The 22,790-nt window shown below is 48.4% G+C and overlaps 1 protein-coding gene across 1 annotated transcript in view; it reads right to left on the reverse strand.

The window, feature by feature from the left end:
• The window catches only part of CHRNG (cholinergic receptor nicotinic gamma subunit), a 29,993-nt gene that overhangs the window by 5,123 nt on the left and 2,080 nt on the right, over nt 1-22,790 (reverse strand). The window contains exons 2-10 of the mRNA XM_053390814.1: nt 19,049-19,188; nt 16,884-16,928; nt 16,447-16,556; nt 13,991-14,146; nt 12,615-12,712; nt 6,627-6,830; nt 3,543-3,657; nt 1,878-1,992; nt 322-529 (exon numbers count right to left, since the gene is read on the reverse strand). Coding sequence (XP_053246789.1) covers nt 322-529; nt 1,878-1,992; nt 3,543-3,657; nt 6,627-6,830; nt 12,615-12,712; nt 13,991-14,146; nt 16,447-16,556; nt 16,884-16,928; nt 19,049-19,188 — 1,191 coding nt within the window. The remainder of the gene's footprint in view (nt 1-321; nt 530-1,877; nt 1,993-3,542; nt 3,658-6,626; nt 6,831-12,614; nt 12,713-13,990; nt 14,147-16,446; nt 16,557-16,883; nt 16,929-19,048; nt 19,189-22,790) is intronic.

A 22,790-nucleotide genomic window follows, 5' to 3' on the forward strand; every position in this document is an offset into this window, starting at 1 on the left:
GGTTTGCAAGAAGTTTTGTGAGGTGAATAATTTGAATTATTGCATAACTGGATAAAAAGGAAGATGTTAGTTAAGATAATTAAAGGCAATATAAATTTTAAAAGTGCAGAAGAAATCATAAAAATGGGGGATCATCAGAGGTGCTGATGCAAGTCCGAAAAGATTGTATAAGATGTGAAATTTTGTGGTATGTATGATAAATAATATGTTTTAAAATGAATAAAAATTATTATAAAAAAAGAACCATCCCCCCCTTCCCCAAGGTCTGCTCTCTTCCACAACAGACCACCCTCTGCTGTTCGCGGTCGGCCCAAGACTTGCCTATCTGCTCCAGGAGCATCTTCACCAACCCGTCACGCTCCCTCTGCCTCTCAAAGAGGAGCTCGCTCCGCGCCTTCCACAGCATGTACTCGTCCGCTTTCGCCATGAGCCCCAGAGAGCTCCGCCGGCGGACGAGACGATTCCCCACGGGCGCGTCAACACGCCGCATGTGCATGCCCAGGTAGCGTGGCACCAGCCTCAGAAACACCTGGGAGATGGGGGGAGAAAATAGGGAGGCTACCCAGGAGGGCTTCTGACAGGAGTGAGCCGGCAGAAAAACATACAGAGCAAGTTGGAGTTAATGCTTTATCAGACAAAACAGGATCGGCACAGGAGTGTCAGGCCTAAGGAGCACAGCAACTCATGTCCGGCAGGTCTTGCCCCCATGAAGTTCTTGCTGAGATGAAGAAGAAGAGAAGAAGAGTTTGGATTTGATATCCTGCTTTATCACTACCCGAAGGAGTCTTAAAGTGGCTAACATTCTCCTTTCCCTTCCTCCCCCACAACAAACACTCTGTGAGGTGAGTGGGGCTGAGAGACTTCAGAGAAGTGTGACTAGCCCAAGGTCACCCAGCAGCTGCATGTGGAGGAGCGGAGACGCGAACCCGGTTCACCAGATTACGAGTCCACCGCTCTTAACCACTACACCACACTGGCTCTCCAGATTGAAGGTCCCTTCCTCCCCTCAGCTGCCTAAGTCCCCTCCTCGCCATGGCTTTTCCCAAGCAATTGGAGACTGTGCCTCCAACTTCTCCTCTGCTCTTTTCATGCCTCTCCTGGTTCTGGGAGACAAGCAGAGAGGGGTGCTTGTTGCAGCAGGAGGGAGAGACACCCAAGACTCTTCACCAGCCTGATTCATCTCTGCCTCTTTTCCTCCCTCCTGTCCTGCTTCTGTTTCTGAACTTCTCTCCTTGCTTATTAAGCCCTGTTACCCCTTCAGCTTCTGACACCTCCTCCTCCCAACCTCCTCCTCCTGACCACTCATTGCCACCCCACCACCATTCCCCAGACTCTGGTTCCTCCCACCATTCCTCTGCCATCTCCCTGGGGCCCTGGGTGCCCAAGCACCCACAAAATTCCCCATGAAGAGTTTGTGGCACCCACAAACTTTGATGCCAGGGCCAGGCACACTGCATGACACCCATGGCCCCGGGCACCCGAGGTCGCGGGGCCAAGCTGGCACTCCTGGTGTCCAGCCAGTCTGTGGCAGTTTCTAAGTGGGTTGTTACATGAAAGGGCAGGGTCTTCAGTTTGAGCTAGGGCTGTGGCTCTTTAAGAAGGAAGGGGACAGGGTCGTAGCTCAGTGGCAGATGATATGCCCAGGTTTGATTCCCAGCATCTCCAGGTAGGACTGGGAACAACACCTGCATAAAACCCCGGAGAGCTGTTGCCAGTCAGTGTGGTCAACGCTGAGCTAGAGGGACCTGTGGTCTGAGTCAGGATAAGGCAGTTTCCTAGGTAAGGCAAAGGCCAAGTCTTGGGACTCAGCGGTGCAAGGAGGTCTAACGTGAGCAGGGGCCAGCCCACAGCTTCTGGGCAGCATCCGCTGGACCTACCTCCCGGACCCGTGCAGACATGGAGTGAGTGTTAGGGGTCCTCAGGGAAACGTTGAGCACAATGACAGCGTTCACGACAATGGCAATAGTAACCACCAAGAGGAAAGTTAAGTACCTTTGGGGAGAAAAAGGAAAATGGCACACTGGTCATCTACCCTAATCAGTGGCAAAATCAACCATTTCACATTCTTCATCAGTCTGAGAATTTGTTCTTCTAAGTAATTGGAAAATGCCTCCCCTTTAATGCACACATATCAGTATGCAAATTTGTCCATGTTTTTGCAATTTTACGTTTTCCCCATATACGATGCATTCACTAATAATATGCATTTGTAGGCACAGTTTTGCAAAAAAACAACAACAACCCCAAAACCCAAAACCCGGATATACAGTGGAACCTCGGTTTTTGAACATAATCTGTTCCGGAAGACTGTTCGACTTCCGAAATGTTCAAAAACTGGAAACTGAATACAAAAGCCTCAATACAACAAGGAAACTGAAAACGGAGGCCGCCTTGGAAGTTCGACTTCTGAGGCGCGTTTGAAAATGGAAGCATTTATTTCTGGGTTTATGGCGTTTCGGTTCTGAAACATTCGTCAATGGAGACGTTCGAAAACTGAGGTTCCACTGTAATGCATTTGTGAATATATGCATTTGAAGGCACCTTTCCCCTGGTATACCCAGTTTTTGTCTATAGAGAAATGCACCACAAAATTCAGAGAGTTGTGAATTCTGAAGGACAGCTGTGTTTAACTTATTGTGTCGGGGGGGGGGGCGGTAAATCAGGAAGGCTCACCTAAAAATGCAAACAGAACCAAATTTCCCTTCTATCCTAACCACCAACCATGTGTACTTCTGAGTTGCTGAATGGAGGGGGAGAAGCACTTCACAGAGCACTCTGCAAAGTCCCCTTCCCATCAAACGTGGCTGCAGTGAGGTTTAATGGAGGAGGGAGGTGGTTTAGCAAGCAGCTCTGTGAAGCCCCCCCCCCCTTCTTGGCAGCCTTAGTCATGCATCTATCAGGATAACATCTGATGAAGTGGCTGCTAGCCGACAAGCGCTTCCGCCATAATAAAATAAAGCCATGCCAACAGCCAGAGATCAAATCCAACATCTAGAGCTCATGTCCTGCCACTCTCGCAGGCTTCTCAGGGGGCCTTGGACAAGCTGCTACCTCTCCCTCATTCCCCACCGGCAAAATGGATTTATCCATTATCTGTCGCGCAACAGTGTTGGGAAGATAAATTCCGCAACTCCCTTTCGCAAAGTGTTGCCACTTCAGTGATGAACTGGTGTAATAACATCAGAAACATGCCGATGCCCCAATGCAGGGGAATCTTTGCTAAAATGAAAGGAGTGGCTTTTTGGAAACTATTTATTTGTCTAATTCTCCTTTAAAGCCACCCAAGCTGGAGGCCATCACGGCCACCTTCAGGACATAATAATAATAATAATAATAATAATAATAATAATAATAATAATAATAATAATAGTAATTATTATTATTATTATTATTATTATTATTATTATTATTATTATTATTATTTCTTTATACCCTGCCCATCTGGCTAGGCTTCCCCAGCCACTCTGGGCGGCTTCCAACAAAATATTAAAATACAGTAATGCATCAAACATTAAAAGCTTCCCTAAACATCGTTTGCTTACTTTTCAATGAGCGGCACTGCCTGCGAGGTTTCGGGGACCTTTTTTGCAATCAGGAAGAGGAAGACGGTCTGGGCCAGGAGGACGTTGATCGAAACCGTGCACTTCTGACCACCAGCTGCACAGAGAGAGAGAGAGAGAGAGAGAGAGAGAGAGAGAGAGAGAGAGGCGCAATAAGGCTTCTGTCTTGCTTCATCATGCTCTCACGCCCCATCCCAAGAAAGTCCACCCCAGGAATGACTAGTTGCTTTGAAAATAGAGGCCTGGGATGCAGAAGTATCACTTATTGTCCTCCTCTCAGCAGTTGACTGGCAGGGAATACAGTGGTTCCTCAGGTTACAGACGCTTCAGGTTAGACTCTGCTAACCCAGAAATAGTACCTCGGGTTAAGAACTTTGCTTCAGGATGAGAACAGAAATCGCGCAGCGGCAGTGGGAGGCCCCATTAGCTAAAGTGGTACCTCAGGTTAAGAACAGTTTCAGGTTAAGAACGGACCTCCGGAATGGATTAAGTTCTTAACTGTATCTGAAATAGAACTAGGGGCTTCCTCTCTAAACTTAGGACCATGCCCCCTTCCAAACCCACTTTTTCTCTACTGCCACAGGGTTAAAAGAAAGGGATTCTTTGCTGATTGGTTCTCAGCATAGTCAAAACTCCAGACTAGCGGGGAAAGAGACCTCAGCCTCTGGACCACGTCATGACTGACTCCCACCAAGCTGACCTTGATGAGCCAGGAGCTCCTTATGAACCTCCCCAACTCAATTCCAGTCTTGGTCCTGGAGACGTTAGGAAGAGCAGGGCTGCTGCTGGATCAAGCCCCTCTCACTTGTGTGCCAGCACTACTCCCAATCTTGCTTCTGCCCTGCCCCAGCCCTCACATCGGCACCAGGATGAGAGATGGGAGAGGCAGAGCCCTCAAAATGCAAAGCACCTTCCACCCTGTGTTTTCTGAACCCTAAAAACAACTCTCTCCTACAAGGATGCTCTGTGAGTCCCATCTGCAGGTGTTTCCACTGCCTAATCACAGGCTAGGGGATGAGGGGCTTTATCTATCAAGCTGAGGCTCCAAGACTTTGGCCACCTCATGCGAAGAGAAGACTCCCTGGGAAAGACCCTGATGTTGGGAAAGATGGAGGGCGCAAGGAGAAGGGGACGACAGAGGACGAGATGGTGGGACAGTGTTCTCGAAGCTACCAGCATGAGTTTGACCAAACTGCGGGAGGCAGTGGAAGACAGAAGTGCCTGGCGTGCTCTGGTCCATGGGGTCACGAAGAGTCGGACACGACTAAACGACTAAACAACAACATCTATCAAACTACCAGTTGCCACTAGGCCACGTGGCTGCATCTTGGCCTTGTTCCTGCTGAGATGGGACCCAGTTTTGCTCTGAGCTTTCTCAGCTCTTTTCTGCTAAACAGAGGTGGTGAGGCAGGCAGGAGCTGATCTATCAGGTTAGAGGGAGGGATTCTCAACCTGCCACTGTGTGCTGTTGTACATTGTTTGGATGGAGAAAAGTTTTTCCTCCTCTCTCATCGTGCTGAGGAATTCAGGGTCCTGTAGATTCAGGGAGTGACTCTCTTAAGAGGAAAGGTTGCAGCATTGGGGCCTTTGAGTTAGAGGAGACATGGTAGTAAAGGTAAAGGGACCCCTGACCATTAGGTCCAGTCATGACCGACTCTGGGGTTACTGTGCTCATCTCGCTTTACTGGCCGAGGGAGCTGGTGTACAGCTTCCGGGTCACGTGACCAGCATGACTAAGCGGCTTCTGGAGAACCAGAGCAGCACACGGAAACGCCGTTTACCTTCCCGCCAGAGTGGTACCTATTTATCTACTTGTACTTTGACGTGCTTTCGAACTGCTAGGTTGGCAGGAGCAGGGACCGAGAAACGGGAGCTCCCCCCGTCACGGGGATTTGAACCGCTGACCTTCTGATCGGCAAGTCCTAGGCTCTGTGGTTTAACCCACAGCACCACCTGCGTCCCTGGAGACATGATAGAAGTTTATAAAATTATACATGGGATTGAGAAAGCAGGACTTTGGACTAGATGGACCATTGGCCTGATCCAGGAGGCTTTTCTTATGTCATCACTTTGCTGTTGTTATACCAGTTTTTGAAACGCTTCTTTTCTCCTAAGCCTTCCCAAATTTTATTCCTGCAGTTTTTAATTCTTGATGGTTTTAGGATTTTGATACTGTTTTATGATCTGTTTCATGCTTTATGTTCCATCTCTGCACTTCACTTTTTACGCGGGTTTTATATTTTATCGTCAGGTGAAGTTGGTTCTTACTAGAAGCTTGAGAAAAATGCAGTCACAGAAAGTGGGGGGGGGGTGTTCTGAAAATGGACACCCCAGGAGCCAAAGACCCAAGCATAAAGAGGTTACCCTGTGTTTACTAATTTACACCTGTCTGCAATCTGTTTGGATGAAGGGGCAACTTAGATATCTGATGATATGAATAAATAGGCCTGGAAGTCATGAGGGGGCTTTCGACAGTGCAAATTTGGAGGCGATTGTAGCCCGTGTCATGCCAAACACGTGCCTGCTGCAAAAACCAGCAGGCACACACTAAATTCCCCCTGTCCTGTATAGGGAACCTGTTGGTCTTCTGCTGTTGCAGGACTACAGTTCCCATCATCCTTGACCACTGACTGTGCTGGCTGGGACTGATGGGAGTTGGAGTTCAGCCACATCAAAAGACCCACCAATTTCCACTTCCTCTTGACCAACCTGGTTCCTCGCCTCCCTGTGAAGCAAACCCTGGGAGCTGTCCAGAGTGCTGAATCCTTAGCCCAGGGTGGGGGAAGCTGGGCTTTCCAGACTACAGTTGCCATCATACATCAACACCTGGGGGGCCACAGGCTAACCAGACCTAACCCAGGCCAACCAAAGCACCACAGGTGGAATCCACAAACATATTTAAAAATGCTGTGAAAATGCATTTTTTTAAAAAAAACGTTTTGAAAAATACATCAAATTTGCCATAGCTCACTGTCGCCATCTAGTGGCACATTTGTATATTGCACTTTATAACACACTTATTTGCAGCTGTATAGCTGAATCCACAGTGATACTTTTGGTGCTGACCTTTCGCTGGGAGGAAGTACACCAGCACAGCAACTGCGGAAATGAGCACACAAGGGATGATGATGTTGATGATGTAGAAGAGTGGCTTCCTCTGGATGATGAGGAAGAAGATGATCTGCTGGTACTCAATGTCATCTGGCGTGAAGTGCTGAGCGTTCACAACCTTCTTGGCTGGCCGGTGCTTGATTGCCCATTCCCCGTTCTCTGTCGGGAGAAGGCAGCATCATGTGGGTAGGAGCAAAGCTTTCCTACACACAAATATCAGTCACATTAACTATGGAGCTTCTGAGACCAGCAGCTCAGAGCTCTCCCCCTCCAACTTTTCTGAAATTCCCTATTTTTGGCATCACCATGAATTCTCGCACCCCAACCTTTTAAAACAAACATGCACACCAAGTTTCTAGCCCTGTTCCCTCCTTCAACAATAGGGAAATAACATTAAATGATATTAATTCTGGGCCACAGCAGCACCCAAAATTCTTGCTTTGCAAAACTGGAGTGGCTATTCTGCAGAATATTCTCCAGCGAAGATAGTCGCCCAGTCTCAAATCTTCCATTCTTGGGCAAGGTGATTGAGCGAGTGGTTGCTGAACAACTCCAGGCACGCCTGGAAGAAGCGGACCATTTGGATCCCTTCCAGTCGGGATTCAGGCCTCATCATGGGACTGAAACTGCCTTGGTCGCACTGGTTGATGATCTCCGGCGGGCTAGGGAGAATGGTGAGAGCTGTTTCCTAGTTCTGCTGGATCTCTCAGCGGCGTTTGATACCATCGACCATAACATCCTTCTGGACCATCTTGAGGTGCTGGGAGCTGGGGCACTGTCATACAGTGGTTACGCTCCTTCCTCCTGGGCCGTGTTCAGAAAGTGGTGGTGGGGGATGAGTGTTCAGACCCCTGGGCTCTCACTTGTGGGGTGCCTCAGGGTTCTGTCCTCTCCCCCATGCTTTTCAACATTTACATGCAGCCACTGGGAGAGATCATCAGGAGGTTTGGGCTGGGTGTTCATCAGTATGCGGATGATACCCAGCTCTACCTCTCTTTTAAATCAGAACCAGTGAAGGCGGTGAAGGTCCTGTGTGAGTGTCTGGAAGCGGTTGGAGGATGGATGGCGGCTAACAGATTGAGGTTGAATCCTGACAAGACAGAAGTACTGTTTTTGGGGGACAGGAGGCGGGCAGGTGTGGAGGATTCGCTGGTCCTGAATGGGGTAACTGTGCCCCTGAAGGACCAGGTGCGCAGCCTGGGAGTCATTATGGACTCACAGCTGTCCATGGAGGCACAGGTTAAATCTGTATCCAGGGCAGCTGTTTACCAGCTCCATCTGGTACGCAGGCTGAGACCCTATCTGCCTGCAGACTGTCTCGCCAGAGTGGTACATGCTCTGGTTATCTCCCGCTTGGACTACTGTAATGCACTCTACGTGGGGCTACCTTTGAAGGTGACCCGGAAACTACAACTAATCCAGAATGCGGCAGCTAGACTGGTGACTGGGAGTGGCCGCCGAGACCATATAACACCGGTCTTGAAAGACCTACATTGGCTCCCAGTACGTTTCTGAGCACAATTCAAAGTGTTGGTGCTGACCTTGAAAGCCCTAAACGGCCTTGGTCCAGTATATCTGAAGGAGCGTCTCCTCCCCCATCGTTCTGCCCGGACACTGAGGTCCAGCTCCGAGGGCCTTCTGGCGGTTCCCTCACTGCGAGAGGCCAAGTTACAGGAAACCAGGCAGAGGGCCTTTTCAGTAGTAGCGCCCGCCCTGTGGAACGCCCTCCCATCAGATGTCAAAGCGATAAACATCTACCTGACATTCAGAAGACATCTGAAGGCAGCCCTGTTCAGGGAAGTTTTTAATATGTGACATTTTAGTGTATTTTTCATCTTTGTTGGAAGCCGCCCAGAGTGGCTGGGGAAACCCAGCCAGATGAGCGGGGTACAAATAAATAATAATAATAATAATAATAATAATTATTATTATTATTATTATTATTATTATTATTATTATCTCCAACAGGAGATCTCAAAAGCCTATCAAATAATTCTTTGATGAGAAACGTTGCCTTTCCTAACTAATAACGCACCTGAAAAGAAAGCATCGCCCATTGCCTCCAGACCACCTTGAGCTCCCCATCTTCCAAACATTTGTGGCAGTAGTGCCTGTTTCACTAAGGCCCCTCCAACCTCAGTTTGCCCCAGACACACCCATTTTGCCCGGCAGCTCCCCCCTTCTCCATAGTCTCAGTGTTGCCCTTGCAGAAATCAAGAGAGAGGAAGGTGAGGAGGGGACAAAACTTGTCTAAATTGCTCTGCCTGTCCTTAGCTCTGGCGCCCCCTACTGTTGACCTCCCTGCCAACTGCCCCACTATTCCCAGTGGGCACCAGCTGTCGCTGTTTTGGGGGTCCCCAAGTCTGGTCCTGGCGGCCACCTCGATCTGAAGCCAGGCTGCCACGTTGAGACGAGGAACGGAGCCTGGGGGAAGGGAGCTGCTGGTGACGAACGAGCTGCTGGGGAAACGAGTGCAAACAAGAAAGGTGCAGAGAGAAATCCCTTTCCTACCTGGTGTGTGTGTGTGTGTGTGAGAGAGAGAGAGAGAGAGAGAGAGAGAGAGAGAGACAGACAGACAGACAGACAGACACACAGACACACAGACAGACACACAGAGAGAACAGACACAGTCCCTGAGAAAAGTGCCCGGGATCTGAGTGAGGATTTAGAGCCCTGTGTGAACGATATATCCACAATAGCAAGATTCATCCAATCATCTGGGCCAGGATGCCTGGAGCTGCCAGCTTACTGCCTGGCACCGCAGAGGGACTTCTGCCAGAAGCTGGAATCTGATTCTGCCGTGTGTTTGGTCCCCAAGGCCTCCAGTGGCCCGGCTGCCATATAAAAGCCCACATTTATCTCTCTCTCTCTCTCTCTCTCTCTCTCTCTCTCTCTCTCTCTGGGCTGCAACACGAAGCCAAGCGTGACACGTTATTAAGCTGGTGTTTTCTTGTTTATTCCCCCCGCCGTCTGCGGGAGAGATAGATTTTTAACCGTGCAAAATAACTGGCTTGTCCCCCATCACGAAAAAACAAGAAAGCCTCTCGCTTCCAAAGAGGAACTTTTCCACCTCCGAGATGCTATTAAAACATGATGGAGAATGGCGGCGGCAGCTGCTGGCGACGGCTGCGTTCCTGGATCAATGGGCTGAAATGTAACTGTTAGCTTTAGGAGTGGCTGTGAGGGAAGGAGAGGAGCCAGCAGAACAAAGGAGGGGGGGATGACAAATGCCAAACATTCTCCTGCAGTGATTCTTATTAATAACCCACAGAAGCAGGCGGGGGGACGGGGACGGGACGACACATGGCCAGAAAGCAAACCTTGGAAGCCATTAAGAGGTGGATGCAAACAGGTGACAGGTGTGATTCCCAGGTGCAAAGCGGAAGAGGGACCCCAAGTGGAGCCCCCCAAGCCCTCAGGACTCTCCCCACCCCCTTCCTTAGCTACACCTCCTCCTCAGCCCTGCCTCACATCCACCCCAAGGATATGTGCCTGGCTAGAATGTGCGCTTGAGTTCTGATAATGTCTCCTGCCAGTCTGGATGGAGGAAGGAGAGGGATGTGTGAGTTTGTGTAGAAACTACCCTACTCTAGAAAGGGGAAATTTGCATGCATTGCTCCACCCACCTTTTGCCCGTGGCCACATTCACCACTGGATTGTGGCCCCTGGAATGTTACCCATTCCAGCTGGAAAAAGGGGGCCATGGTATTATCTTTCCAATGTCTTGATATCAGTCTTTTAGCAGAAATAAGGGCATGAAGAGTCCACTTACGTTAGGGTTGCCATATTTCTAAAAGTGGGAACCTGGGCACAAAAGTTGTTGACCTTTTAAGGAAATTTGCCCACTTCTGACGTGGGTTGACACTCTTTCTTTTTCCTTTCTCCTCCTGTGAAGAGGCTGCATCTTAATGTTTTAATGTTGTATTTTAATCTTGTTTTTTAAATTGTATTTTAATCAACTTGTTTTTATTACCAGTTGTTAGCCGCTGGAGAGGGCGGGGTATAAATAAAAATTATTTATTATTATTATTATTATTATTATTATTATTATTATTATTATTATTGTTTTTAGACATTTTTAGTGATTTTTAGTGATTTTGGAAATTCCGCCTGGACACTATTTCAAACCCGGACATAAAGGTAAAGGTAAAGGTACCCCTGCCCGTACGGGCCAGTCTTGACAGACTCTGGGGTTGTGCGCCCATCTCACTCAAGAGGCCGGGGGCCAGCGCTGTCCACAGACACTTCCGGGTCACGTGGCCAGCGTGACAAGCTGCATCTGGCGAGCCAGCGCAGCACACGTAACGCCGTTTACCTTCCCGCTAGTAAGCGGTCCCTATTTATCTACTTGCACCCGGGGGTGCTTTCGAACTGCTAGGTTGGCAGGCGCTGGGACCGAGCAGCGGGAGTGCACCCCGCCGCGGGGATTCGAACCGCCGACCTTTCGATCGGCAAGCCCTAGGCGCTGAGGCTTTTACCCACAGCGCCACCCGCGTCCCGGACATAGGGTAGCCCTAATTTATGTTGACCCGCAGTCAAACCCCAAATGGTTGGTATGTGGCTTAGAATAATATTATCCTATGGCAATTTTAAAATATTCCCCAAAGCAGTATTTATACATCTTAATACTTTCCTCCAGAAATTTGCAAGCGTCGGATACTGCATAAGCATGTTTCAAAGAAGCATTTCCTTATTATGTGCAGCATGTTGTTGTAGATCATCCTTTTCTGTGCAGGTGTAGTAGAGTCCAATGATTTCTAAATATTACTTTTTGTTGTATAATGCATAATTCATAATCTAACGACACATTAGCTACCAAAGTTAAAAACATTGTCCCACTGATTGGGTGAGATACGAACCTCCAGTTCTTTATTCCATCTGTTTCTCATGTTTGGTACGTCAAATTGATTATACCAAATGCCCTGACTTACACCTCATGGACAGAGCTTAGATGACGCTCAGGTTCTCTTCCGACTCTACACTTCCATGATTCTATGGTTTATAGTTAAACAGTTTCCCTGCTAAATCGTTTTGCCCACTCAGAACGACTCGACTGCCCTGCCTCCACCAGGGCCAGGGAGCATCTAAATCATGGGTAGGCAAACTAAGGCCCGGGGGCCGGATCCGGCCCAATCGCCTTCTAAATCCGGCCCATGGACGGTCCAGGAATTAGTGTGTTTTTACATGAGCAGAATGTGTGCTTTTATTTAAAATGCATCTCTGGGTTATTTGTGGTGCGTAGGAATTTGTTCATTTTTTTCTTCTTGGAAATATAGTCCTGCCCCCCACAAGGTCTAAGGGACAGTGGACCGGCCCCCTGCTGAAAAAGTTTGCTGACCCCTGATCTAAATGATGCTTCGCCTTTGTGGTATCTGTGCCAAAAATGCTTTTGTTTTCCAAATCCTCCAAATGCCCTCAGGATTTTAGGCAGCCCTGTCATTTCCTAAAGAGTGGTGCCAGGTGGAGAGAGAGAGAGATTTATCCCTTGAACATTTTCTAACATTAGAAATCAGGGGAGTTTGCCAGCAAAGCTGGCAGGCAGTAGGATCAGGACCAGAAAAAAAGATGTGCTTCCTCTTTATTCAACTCGTGGGATTCATTGCAGGTACGGACGGTTGCTTAGAAAGCCTTAAAAAATAACTTGACACTGAGGATATATCTATCAGTTACTATTAAATGGAGCCTCCATATTAAGGGGCAATTTAACTGTAAATACCGAATGATGGGAACAAATGACAGGGGAAGGGTGTCCCTTTTCCTTGGAGAGTTTGCAGGTTTCGAGAAGGCATGGAACTCACTGCTGCAGGAAACTGGAGGCTGAATTAACCAACGCAATGCAACAAGACAAGTCTTACGTTTTTTGATGTTCTTATAAGGATTTGGACAGCATCATTACCTCCTCCCACCCGTTGTGCCCCTCGGCTTGCATGCAGGTGAGGTTACCTGTGAAAGCTTCGGGGTCAATAAAGATCCATTCTATTGTCTGCTCTTCTTCGACGGTCAACAGCAGGTTGATTTCACGGGCATTGTAGGTCTGTGACCTTAAACATAAAATCACCCAGTAAGGCCGAATCAAGTAAGGTTTTTTTCTGCTGCTCCAGAGGGTAGGAGCCGAACCAATTACAAAAAAAGGAGATTCCCACTAAACACTAGGAGGAACCTTCTGATGGTAAGAGCTGTTCAACAGTGGAATGGATTCCTTTGGAAACTGGGGGATTCTCCTTCATTGAGGGTTTTCAACTAGAAGTTGGATTGCTATTGGTCAAGGATTCTTTAGCCACGATTCCTGCCAGAGAACTACTGCCAGGCCTTCTATGACACCAGCGCAATTCAGCCAATCACTTCCAGAGGCCTCTAGACCAGAGCAGAATCCCTTACTGCGCTACAATATACAGATAACCAAGGTTCATCAGATCCGAGTCCTAGGTAACCATGGTTCACATCTGGTGGGGTTGTTGAAGGCCAGACGTTATCAGCATATTGTGATTTTGGCTGTAAATGAAATATTTGGACTGAGGTAGACCAATGATCCCTCTTTATGCCTTTTGAGCAATGGGAAGGATCAAAGGATACAGAAGAATATCCTCACTCAAGTGTTGGATATTTTCAGCTCTAGCAAGGAGGACTTAGAAGGATGGCCGTAAACTGAATAAGGAGGAATTAGTTAGTGCTTTATGGGAGCAGGTGGCAATTGTTAAATTGATATTATTCATGTTAAAGAAATATGAAAATTTTAGAGAAATGTTAGACTGTTGGGAACCGGTTGTGTGAGATATAAAAAGAGAACTTTAGATATCAGGTTACATGCTACTATAAGTAAATGTACGAACGGATAAAATGATTATTTAAAATACCTGTTTATCCTCTCATTATCATGTATATTGTTTCGGTGTATGTTTTATAATGCATATAGGTATTTTCTAAAGTAATTCGAGTGCATAGGGCTGCATACTTTGAAATTATGCAACTGCTTAGAAGTGGGGAGCTAACAGATACATTTCGTTAAATAAGTAAACACAAACAAATATATGTTGGCATATGAAAAATTAATTTTAAAAATATGATATAAATGCAGAAAGAAAATAAATGTGCCCACAGTTAGAAATGAATATATATTATTAGTCCCCTTCAGGCATTAAAATCTCAAACACAAGTAGCGTTTTCTTTTGGGGGGGGAGGGGGGGTAGGAACATGAATGAGCAAGATAAGTCCCCCTTCATCTACTGCCTTCCTCTCCACCCTCACTGAGACACCCCCCTCCAGCCTCTAAATCACGCAGGGAACTGCCACGGGTGCAGGAGGCTTCATTTAGTACTCACTGGAACACCATGGAGCAGTTTTGCCAGTCGAAGGGGAAGAAAGTGACCACAATGGGGCAGACGCTGCGGTAGATGGCCGGGGGGAGCCAGGAGATGCTGCCGTCGGGGGACACCAGGACGTTGACGTACAGCGCGACCTCAAACACCCCGTCGATGCTGAGGGGAACAAGGGGAGGAATAATAATATTATAATAATAATAATTTATTATTTATACCCCGCCCATCTGGCTGGGCTTCCCCAGCCACTCTGGGCGGTTTCCAAAAAAATATATTAAAATACTGTAATAATTCATCAAACATTAAAAGCTCCCCTAAACAGGGCTGCCTTCAGATGTCTTCTAAAAGTCTGGTAGTTTGACATCTGGTGGGAGGGCATTCTACAGGGAGGGCACCACGACTGAGAAGGGCCTCTGCCTGGTTTCCTGTAACCACTTCTCGTAGGGAGTGAACCACCAGAAGGCCCTCGGAGCTGGACCTCAGTGTCCGGACTGAACGATGGGGGTGGAGACGCTCCTTCAAGTATACTGGGCCAAGGCTGTTTGGGGCTTTAAAGGTCAGCACCAACACTTTGAATTGTGCTCGGAAACGTATTGGGAGCCAATGTAGGTCTTTCAAGACCAGTGTTATATGGTCTCGGCGGCCTCTCCCAGTCACCAGTCTAGCTGCCGCGTTCTGGATCAGTTGTAGTTTCCAGGTCACCTTCAAAAGTAGCCCCACGTAGAGCGCATTGCAGTAGTCCAAGCGGGAGATAACCAGAGCATGCACCACTCTGGCAAGGCAGTCCGCAGGCAGATAGGGTCTCAGCCTGCGTACCAGATGGAGTTGGTAGGTAGCTGCCCTGGACACAGAATTGACCTGTGCCTCCATGGACAGCTGTGAGTCCAAAATGACTCCCAGGCTGCACACCTGGTCCTTCAGGGGCACAGTTACCCCATTCAGGACCAGGGAATCCTCCACACCCGCCCGCCTCCTGTCCCCCAAAAACAGTACTTCTGTCTTGTCAGGATTCAACCTCAATCTGTTAGCCGCCATCTATCCTCCAACTGCTTCCAGGAAGAGGTCAGGAGAGCCAGGATCCCTTTCCCCATCCTCTTGCAGCACAGCTCTCCCGCCGTTTGGGACCCGAGGGCTGCAGTGAAGGTTGGTCACCCCTGAGAGGGATGCTTGGCAGAGGTGGGCATGGTCAACACAGGCACATTCAGGCAGGCAGGCAGGCAGGCACACATAGAAGACTCTCCTCTCCTGCCCCAGCACTGCTATGGAGCGAGGAAACACTTTCCCCCCTCTGCTCTGTACCTGCGCTGAGATAGGAGGAGATGCTCCTCTTGTACTCTAGCATTGCTAAAGAAAAACAGAGTTTTCATCTTCTCCATACCAGCGCTGAGATAGGAGATGTTCCTCTTCGGCCCCAGTGCTGCTGTGGGGAGGCAACTCGGCATATTTTTTCCTTCCCTATCCTAGCGCTGGTCTCAGAGGAGAGCAGCCTCACCTCCTAGCTAAGAGCTGCCACAGAGTGGGAAAATGGGGGGGGGGGGAGCCCTCTTCTTATCTTGGAAATGGGCCTCTTCTACCCTCTGCTATGGGGCCTTGTGTTTCCTTTCTTTTTCCTGGCTTTCTAAGACCATCTAAGTTCAGGCCCTTCTGGCAGTCTATAGGCAAATGAATGGGATTGTCTCTGATCTCAGCACTAAGTGCCACAGCGCTAAGATCAGAGATAAGATTATCTCCAGTCATTGTTGTGTGGTGCTTATTGCCAAGATCAGCGTACTTAGATCAGATGTGACAGCTCTCTGCACCTAATGCCATATGGCATCTGCCTGGTAACAGACAGGTGGGCATAGTTTGCCCTAAAAGCCCTTGTGGGCCAAATCCAGATGTTTTTGGGACCTAAAATATGCTCAAGGGCTGCAGGTTCCCCACCAATATTATTAATGTATCTTCTATGAGGAAGGACATTGCTAGCTCATATAATGCAATCTTAAATGCTGCTTGTAAGCTCTGTTTTAATTGTTCTTCCAGCTAATTAGTTCATGAGGGAGGGTTCAGTCAGTAGAGCCTGACACTCTTAATATCAGGTTTGTGGGTTCAAGCCCCATGTTCGGCAAAAGATTCATGCATTGCCAGTGGTTGGACTAGATGATCCCTGTGGTCACCTCCAACTTTTCAATTTTACGATTCTTTGAACTAGAGAAAGACACTGCCTCCTTCTGGGTGAAGGCTACTCTTTCCCCCAAAACTCAGCAATTTCTCTGGGAACTAATTTGTGGAAGGAGCCCAGGAGGACCCCACCAAGACCAAGTAAGCTACCTGGCTACAAGGAGACATGCTAGGTCACATCTCCTATCTACAGAAGGGGAATCCCAAGTTTACCTGCAGCTAGCTGGCAGATGAGCTGGAGGAGGAAGAGGAGGAGGAAGAGGAAGAGGAGGAAGAGAACAACCCTTTAGGATACTGACTTGTTCTCCAGGACAATGTCTGGCAGCCACACCATGGTGGAGGGGATTCGTAATAACTTGATGTTGTCGTAATCAGCCGCATCCCACTGCAGGCGGTAATCATGCCATTTCTGCCAACAAAGAAATCAGTTTATCACACTGGCCGGCCTGGTGGATATTTCGCAATGGAACATGCTACTGTCTTGAGGCTGACTTCCTTCCTGGTAAATTTGAATCCTGGGTATATTTCAACTAGAGGCACAACTAGAGTTCCCAAACCCAGAATCCAGGATGCTAGGAAAATTATCAGTATCCCTGGATTTGTCTCCCACCCCCCACCTCCCTAAAAATTAAGTTACTAGCTCTTAAGATTTCCATGGTAGGAAAGGCGGAGTTAAAGGGTCCATAATTTGCAACACATAAAAGGTAACAGGTGAAGGTTGGGCTGCTTCTCTTACCAGTTCTACCCAAACGTTGGTGGTGAGAGCCTCGTCCCTCTCATTCTGGAAAAAGAGAGAAGACAGAGTTAGAATGTAAGAGGAACCCTGTGGCTGGATCACGTCCATCTAGTGCAGGATCCTGTTCTCCCCATGGCCAGCCAGATCCCTGTGTGAAACCCACAAGCAGGATCTGAGAACAAGAGCCCTCTCTCTCTTTTAAAGTCATCTAGGTGGTGCCTTGGAGGCTTTTCCTCCATGAATCCTCCTTTGAAAACCGTCTAAGGCAGTGTTTCCCAAACTTGGGTCTCCAGCTGTTTTTGGACTACAGTTCCCATCATCCCTGACCGCTGGTCCTGCTAGCTAGGGATGATGGGCGTTGTAGTCCAAAAACAGCTGGAGTCCCAAGTTAGGGAAACACCGATCTAGGTCTTATCCACACTTACCTTTTGCCTTGCTCTTTCCAGGCACAGGTCCATGCCTAAAAGTTCCATGATTGAGCACACTTTTTTTTTGCTCCACGAAAACCCGCTCTTTAATGCTAAATCGGAGCAAATGTTAATTCAGTTTTTCTGTCAATTGCCATTTGCTCTGATTGAGCTGCAAAGAGCAGGTTTCCACAGAGAAAGCTCTGGAGGGGAGGGGAATGATGCTCATACACAGAACTTTAAAGAGTGGGCCGTGCCTGGAAAGAGCAGAGAAAAGGTGAGTGGTGTTGTTGTTGTTGTTGTTACAGTAGCACCTTGGCTTACATAACCACCTGGTTATGTAAACTTCACATTATGAAAGCGGCAAACCCGAAAGTATCGGTCTGGGTTTCGCCGCGCGCATGCACAGAAGCAGTTTACCACCCTGCGCATGTGCGGAACAGTGATCCTCGGGTTGCAGAAACCTCGGGATCCAGCTGGACCTCCGGAACGGATTCCATTTGCAACCGGAGATACCACTGTATTATGTTTGTACCCTGCCCATCTGACTGGGTTGCTGCAGCCACCCTGGGCTGTTTTCGACAGATATATAAACAGCATAAAACATAAAAAAAACTTCCTGATACAAGGCTGCCTTCAGACATCTTCTAAAAGTTGTGTAGTTCTTTATCTCCTTGATATCCACAGGGAGGGCATTCCACAAGGCGGGCGCCACTACCAAGAAGGCCCTGTGCCTGGTTCCTTGTAACCTCACTTCTCACAATGAGGGAACCGCCAGAAGGCCCTCAGTGCTGGATCTCAGTGTCCGGGCAGAACGATGGAGGTGGAGACGTCCTCACAGTTGGACAACTGTAACATTGATCCAGTCTTGCTACAACTTACCCCGAACCTCTATAATCTACACCTTTTGACAGCAAACAGGGAACTGTAGAGGCAGTCTCTATCATCTTTGCATCCTGGCCTTTAGTGAGACTACTTCAGTGGAAATAAGCAGCAAGAGGTGGCTTCAAACCACCCTGTGACCCTCGGATGAAGGGCAGTATGTAAGTTTAATCAAATCAAATAAATAAATAAGGGTGCCAGTTGGCTTGTACCCATGACGACATCCTCAAGGCAGAGCCACTTTTGCGACTGTTTATAAACGTTTCCCTCCTTTCATTTTTGAAAAAAAGGCTAAGGTTGAATGTACGAGCCGATAAATGTACATTGGGTGCTTTGAGCAATAAAAATGATGGAGAACATACTTAAAGCTAAAAGGAGAGGCAAGACTGGAGGCTGATGCTACATTCAGCTTGATATAATGTGTGTTCGCTGTGCAAGTTGGGAAGCCAGGCTCACATCATGTGTGAAGAGCCTGCTGTGATTTTTTAAATGATATATCTGTCTTGAGCCTTAAATTTCCACCTGCTACTGGAGCTTGCTGCAGATGCATTCGTGCTTCCTTTAGGAACTAGATCATGCAGCCTTGCTAGCGAGCAACAGAATTCTGAAATGTACATTTTAGGTATGAGATGTTAAGAACGTAAGAAATGCCAAAATTCGGCATTTTGCTTTCCATTCTACATGACAGTCGTAGGGTCCTCTGCAGTGCCCCCAAAATTCAGCCACATGCCCTAAATAGCCATCAATATCCCTCTCCTCCATGAATTTAATCTTTTAAAGCCATCACTGTGTCCTGTGGAAAGGAGTTCCATAGTTTAACTATATGTTGCACGGGGGAGAGGAAATAAAGCCTTTATTCCTTCCTTCCTTCCTCACCAGTGTGATGAGATTGGTGAGGGTTAGCTTGACCGAAACGTCAACAATGTCCCTCTCGTCCTTGGCTGGGCGGAATTTGCGGTCATAGTTGGCCATCAGGTCATTGAGAAGCTTCTCCTCCTGGTTTCGGCTCAGGACCACTGGAGAAAGACAATGAAGAAGGAACTCTTTGTTATGTACGGAGAGCCAAAGGTGCCTTGAAAGCCACTTCCGCTCTTCGGAGGAGGTGGAGCTGCAGGCTTCACGGCCCCACCACGCATGCGGCGGCTGGAACCCGCGCGACTGGGGGGATTCCTGGCCACATGACCTCCTGGCCAGCCAATCAGCTGGCTCTGGGGGTGTGGCCTGCCTTATTTAAAGCAGGAGCGGCCGGGGATCTCCCTCTTTGCTGCTTACCAGCTCTTCCTGCTTTTCCCACCCTCCCGCCCTATAAGTTTTCGTTCTTTGACCTTGCTATGGACCTTGGTCGGTCGCTGTTGAGAGATCTGGTAGGAATTTTTCCACTTGACAAATTGGCACCAGCCACTTGGTTTTTGCCTACCTCGTAGCAAATCGTCACAACTTTCTGGGTATTGGCGGTTAGGCATTGGTATTGCACTGTAGATGGAAGAGGCAAGGTATCATCATCACCTGCCCAGCATATTGAAGGGTAGTCCGATAAAGGATTCCAGGGGGCGTGGCCCTGTCCAAAGCCTAGGGAGGTGAGGGCCTAAGGCACACCCCCTATCCGTGACCCTGGAGAAGTTCCTAGTTGATGTGCATCAGCACGACTCCCCCTACTGGTAGTTAAGCCTTCCCGGACTTCTAGCGGATGGGCTGAAGTCGGATATAGTCAGTTAGGACCAATGCCTAAGCCAATACTGCTCATCACCTGTAACCAATAAAAGTTGTGGCCTTATTTAGCCCATTAGCCTTAATAATTGTGTCATTATTTCCACTGGGGGGGGCGGGAAATCGCCACGCAAAAGGAGGATTTCGAGGAAGCATTTGAAGGGAAGGAGGTGGCATCACACAGGTGTTTGGGAAAGTGACTCCAGACAGGGGGAGCAGCAAGCAAGAAAGTTGGGGGGGGGTCCTTGCAAGGGGAGCAGGAGGCCTGAGGATGGCGGAGCTTGAGGACAAAGACCCTGGGCAGAGATGAAAGCAGAGAAATAAAGGGGACAAGAGCCCTGGGGATAAGGAGAAGGAGCTTGTGCTGGATTTTGGTGTGGACAGAAAGCCAGGTTAAAGAGGGGCGTCGGAGTAATGAGAGGAGTGAATGACAGCCAAATGATGGAGGGGAACCAGGTGGGACAATGGGAGACTTGAGAGCGGAAGATTATAGTGGTCAAGGCAAGAGAAGACCAGGTGTGGACCAGACAGTTGCCACAGGGTGCAGGGCTGGCTGTGTGGCGCACCCAGCTCTGTCCTCCAACATTTCATGGCTGTTCCCCGACATCAGGCATCTACTGAATGTGGCGGCTGCCTCACTCGACCCAGTGATAGGGCCGGCTCTGAGAGTTCTGGGAATGAATTGTGTGCTGAGTCGGAAAAATCACCTTCTTTTGTTTCTGCAGCACTTACTGCCGTTCAATCTCATCAGGAAACGTCTGAGGAGGAACAGACAAATCTGAAAATTCTGGTTTCTCTCAGTTTCTCATTCTTCTAATTTCAGTTCTCCGCATTTCTTCACCAGCATTCTTTTTTAAAAAAACAACAACAACCCCAAACCAGCAATTGAATGTAAATTCCTCCTAATATACACACTTCTGCATGTGATGTTACCTAATTCTTGCATTGCATGGATCCTCGGTACCCCTTTCAACTCTACAATTCAATTCATATATATTTTTGCAAATAATTTCCCATCATATAATGCATTTTTGGATGGTGATATATGTATTGCCATGCACGCTTTACCCTGTTTATTACATGCTTTTTTTGGTACATGTTGCTTGACTGGTGAATTGCATTGCAAAATTTGGAGAAGTGTGGATTCTGAAAGATGCCCGTGTTTTGGTTTGAATCTTCTTTCAGAAAGTGAGAGTTAGATGGTAAAGGTAAAGGGACCCCTGACCATTAGGTCCAGTCGTGGCCGACTCTGGGGTTGTGGTGCTCATCTCGCTTTACTGGCCGGGGGAGCCAGTGTACAGCTTCCGGGTCATGTGGCCAGCAGGACTAAGCCGCTTCTGGCGAACCAGAGCAGCGTTTACCTTCCCGCCAGAGCGGTACCTACTTGCACTTTGACGTGCGTTCAAACTGCTAGGTTGGCAGGAGCAGGGACCAAGCAACAGCAGCTCACCCCGTCGCGGGGATTCAAACTACCGACCTTCTGATCGGCAAGCCCTAGGTTCTGTGGTTTAACCCACAGCGCCACCCGCATGAGTTCACCTTTAAATGCAAAGCAAATTGAATTTCTAGTGACAGGCAGACTTCTCCCTTTTTACTTCCGCCACACCCAGCATACTTGCGTACACCTTTATCACGTTCCACCTTTATCATCCCCCGCCTCCCTAAGCGAAACCCCCCCCCCAGCACAAATCCCAACTTACTCCCATCCCTGGGCAGAAATGGGAATTTAATGAGGCAGATGGAACGCATTCCATAAATAATAATGGATTAATATTAAAGCCCCCTCAGTTCCGCCTGCCATCTATCCCTGTCTCGTCTAGTCCACAGATGGTTACCTTGCTAACTATTTTTTAATCCTGTACATTATCAAATTATTAGCCCACGATAACTGCCCAATAAAATCTAAAAGGGAAGTGTGTGGGAGAAGTGCTGGCAAATTGCCTTCATTAGGGTAATTGCAGCTGCCTACTGAGGAGTTTATAGAGCCAGGCAGGGTCGGGAGGCTGAGTGGGCGGCTCCAAGGGGAGACTGAACTTTGGAAAACTCTTAACGTGACTGTCGGCTGGCACCTGCCACCCCCCTGCTTGCTAATGGACATGGCCAGCAGCTGCTCTCCCCCAAACAGGACTCTCCATCCACAATGACTTTGAGGGAGGAAGGCAAACTTCACAGCCTTTCCTCAGAGGGGACTTGCTCCTACCTAGGATATTTTAGGACCTGTCTATGCTGCAGCGGTTTAATAGTCATTCCCTTGCCATAATTGGATGGTCCTGGACTCAGGAAGGGAGGAGAAAGACCTCCCTTTTATCAGGATCTTGCAAGGGGAAATCCCAACTTTGGGACTTCAAAGCACCTCACACCTCGTTCCATTGTGATGTCAGGTGGCTGATCGATAGGAAGCCCAAGTCTGGCCCAGTTAAGTCATCCCTCCTGAGATTTCCAGCTGCTGCAAACGATGGCATTCCCTGGCTCCTTGCTCCCAAGTCTGGTTTTGCTGCCTTGCTGTGCTGGTCCTTGCACAACCTCCCTGCGATCTTGACCTTGGACTCGTGCCTGACTTTATCTCTGGATCCTTCTTGGGCTTAGGCTGGTTCTCTGTTTGGATTGTGTTGCCTCTGCAACCCGGCCCTCGTTGGTGAGCACTTTGGTGAAGGCATAGGTCTCCTGCCACCCTCGCCCCTGAGGGCACCCCTGGAGCATGGCATTGCAGGGGGTTGGTCTAGATGACCCACGGGTCCCTTCCAACCCCACAATTCCGCGATTGTGTTGCTGAAACAGAATACATCACAGGACCTCTTAAAAACTCATGCAGTGAGTCGGAGGACCAAGATAGAGGTGTGTGGCAGGAGGCAAACTTGTATGCTTGTTCACCTGTGTGTCTGCCCCATCCCTGTGTGGTTGTGCAGTGGGA

The sequence above is a fragment of the Podarcis raffonei genome, chromosome 5 (genome assembly GCF_027172205.1).
Source record: "Podarcis raffonei isolate rPodRaf1 chromosome 5, rPodRaf1.pri, whole genome shotgun sequence".
NCBI lineage: Eukaryota > Metazoa > Chordata > Lepidosauria > Squamata > Lacertidae > Podarcis > Podarcis raffonei.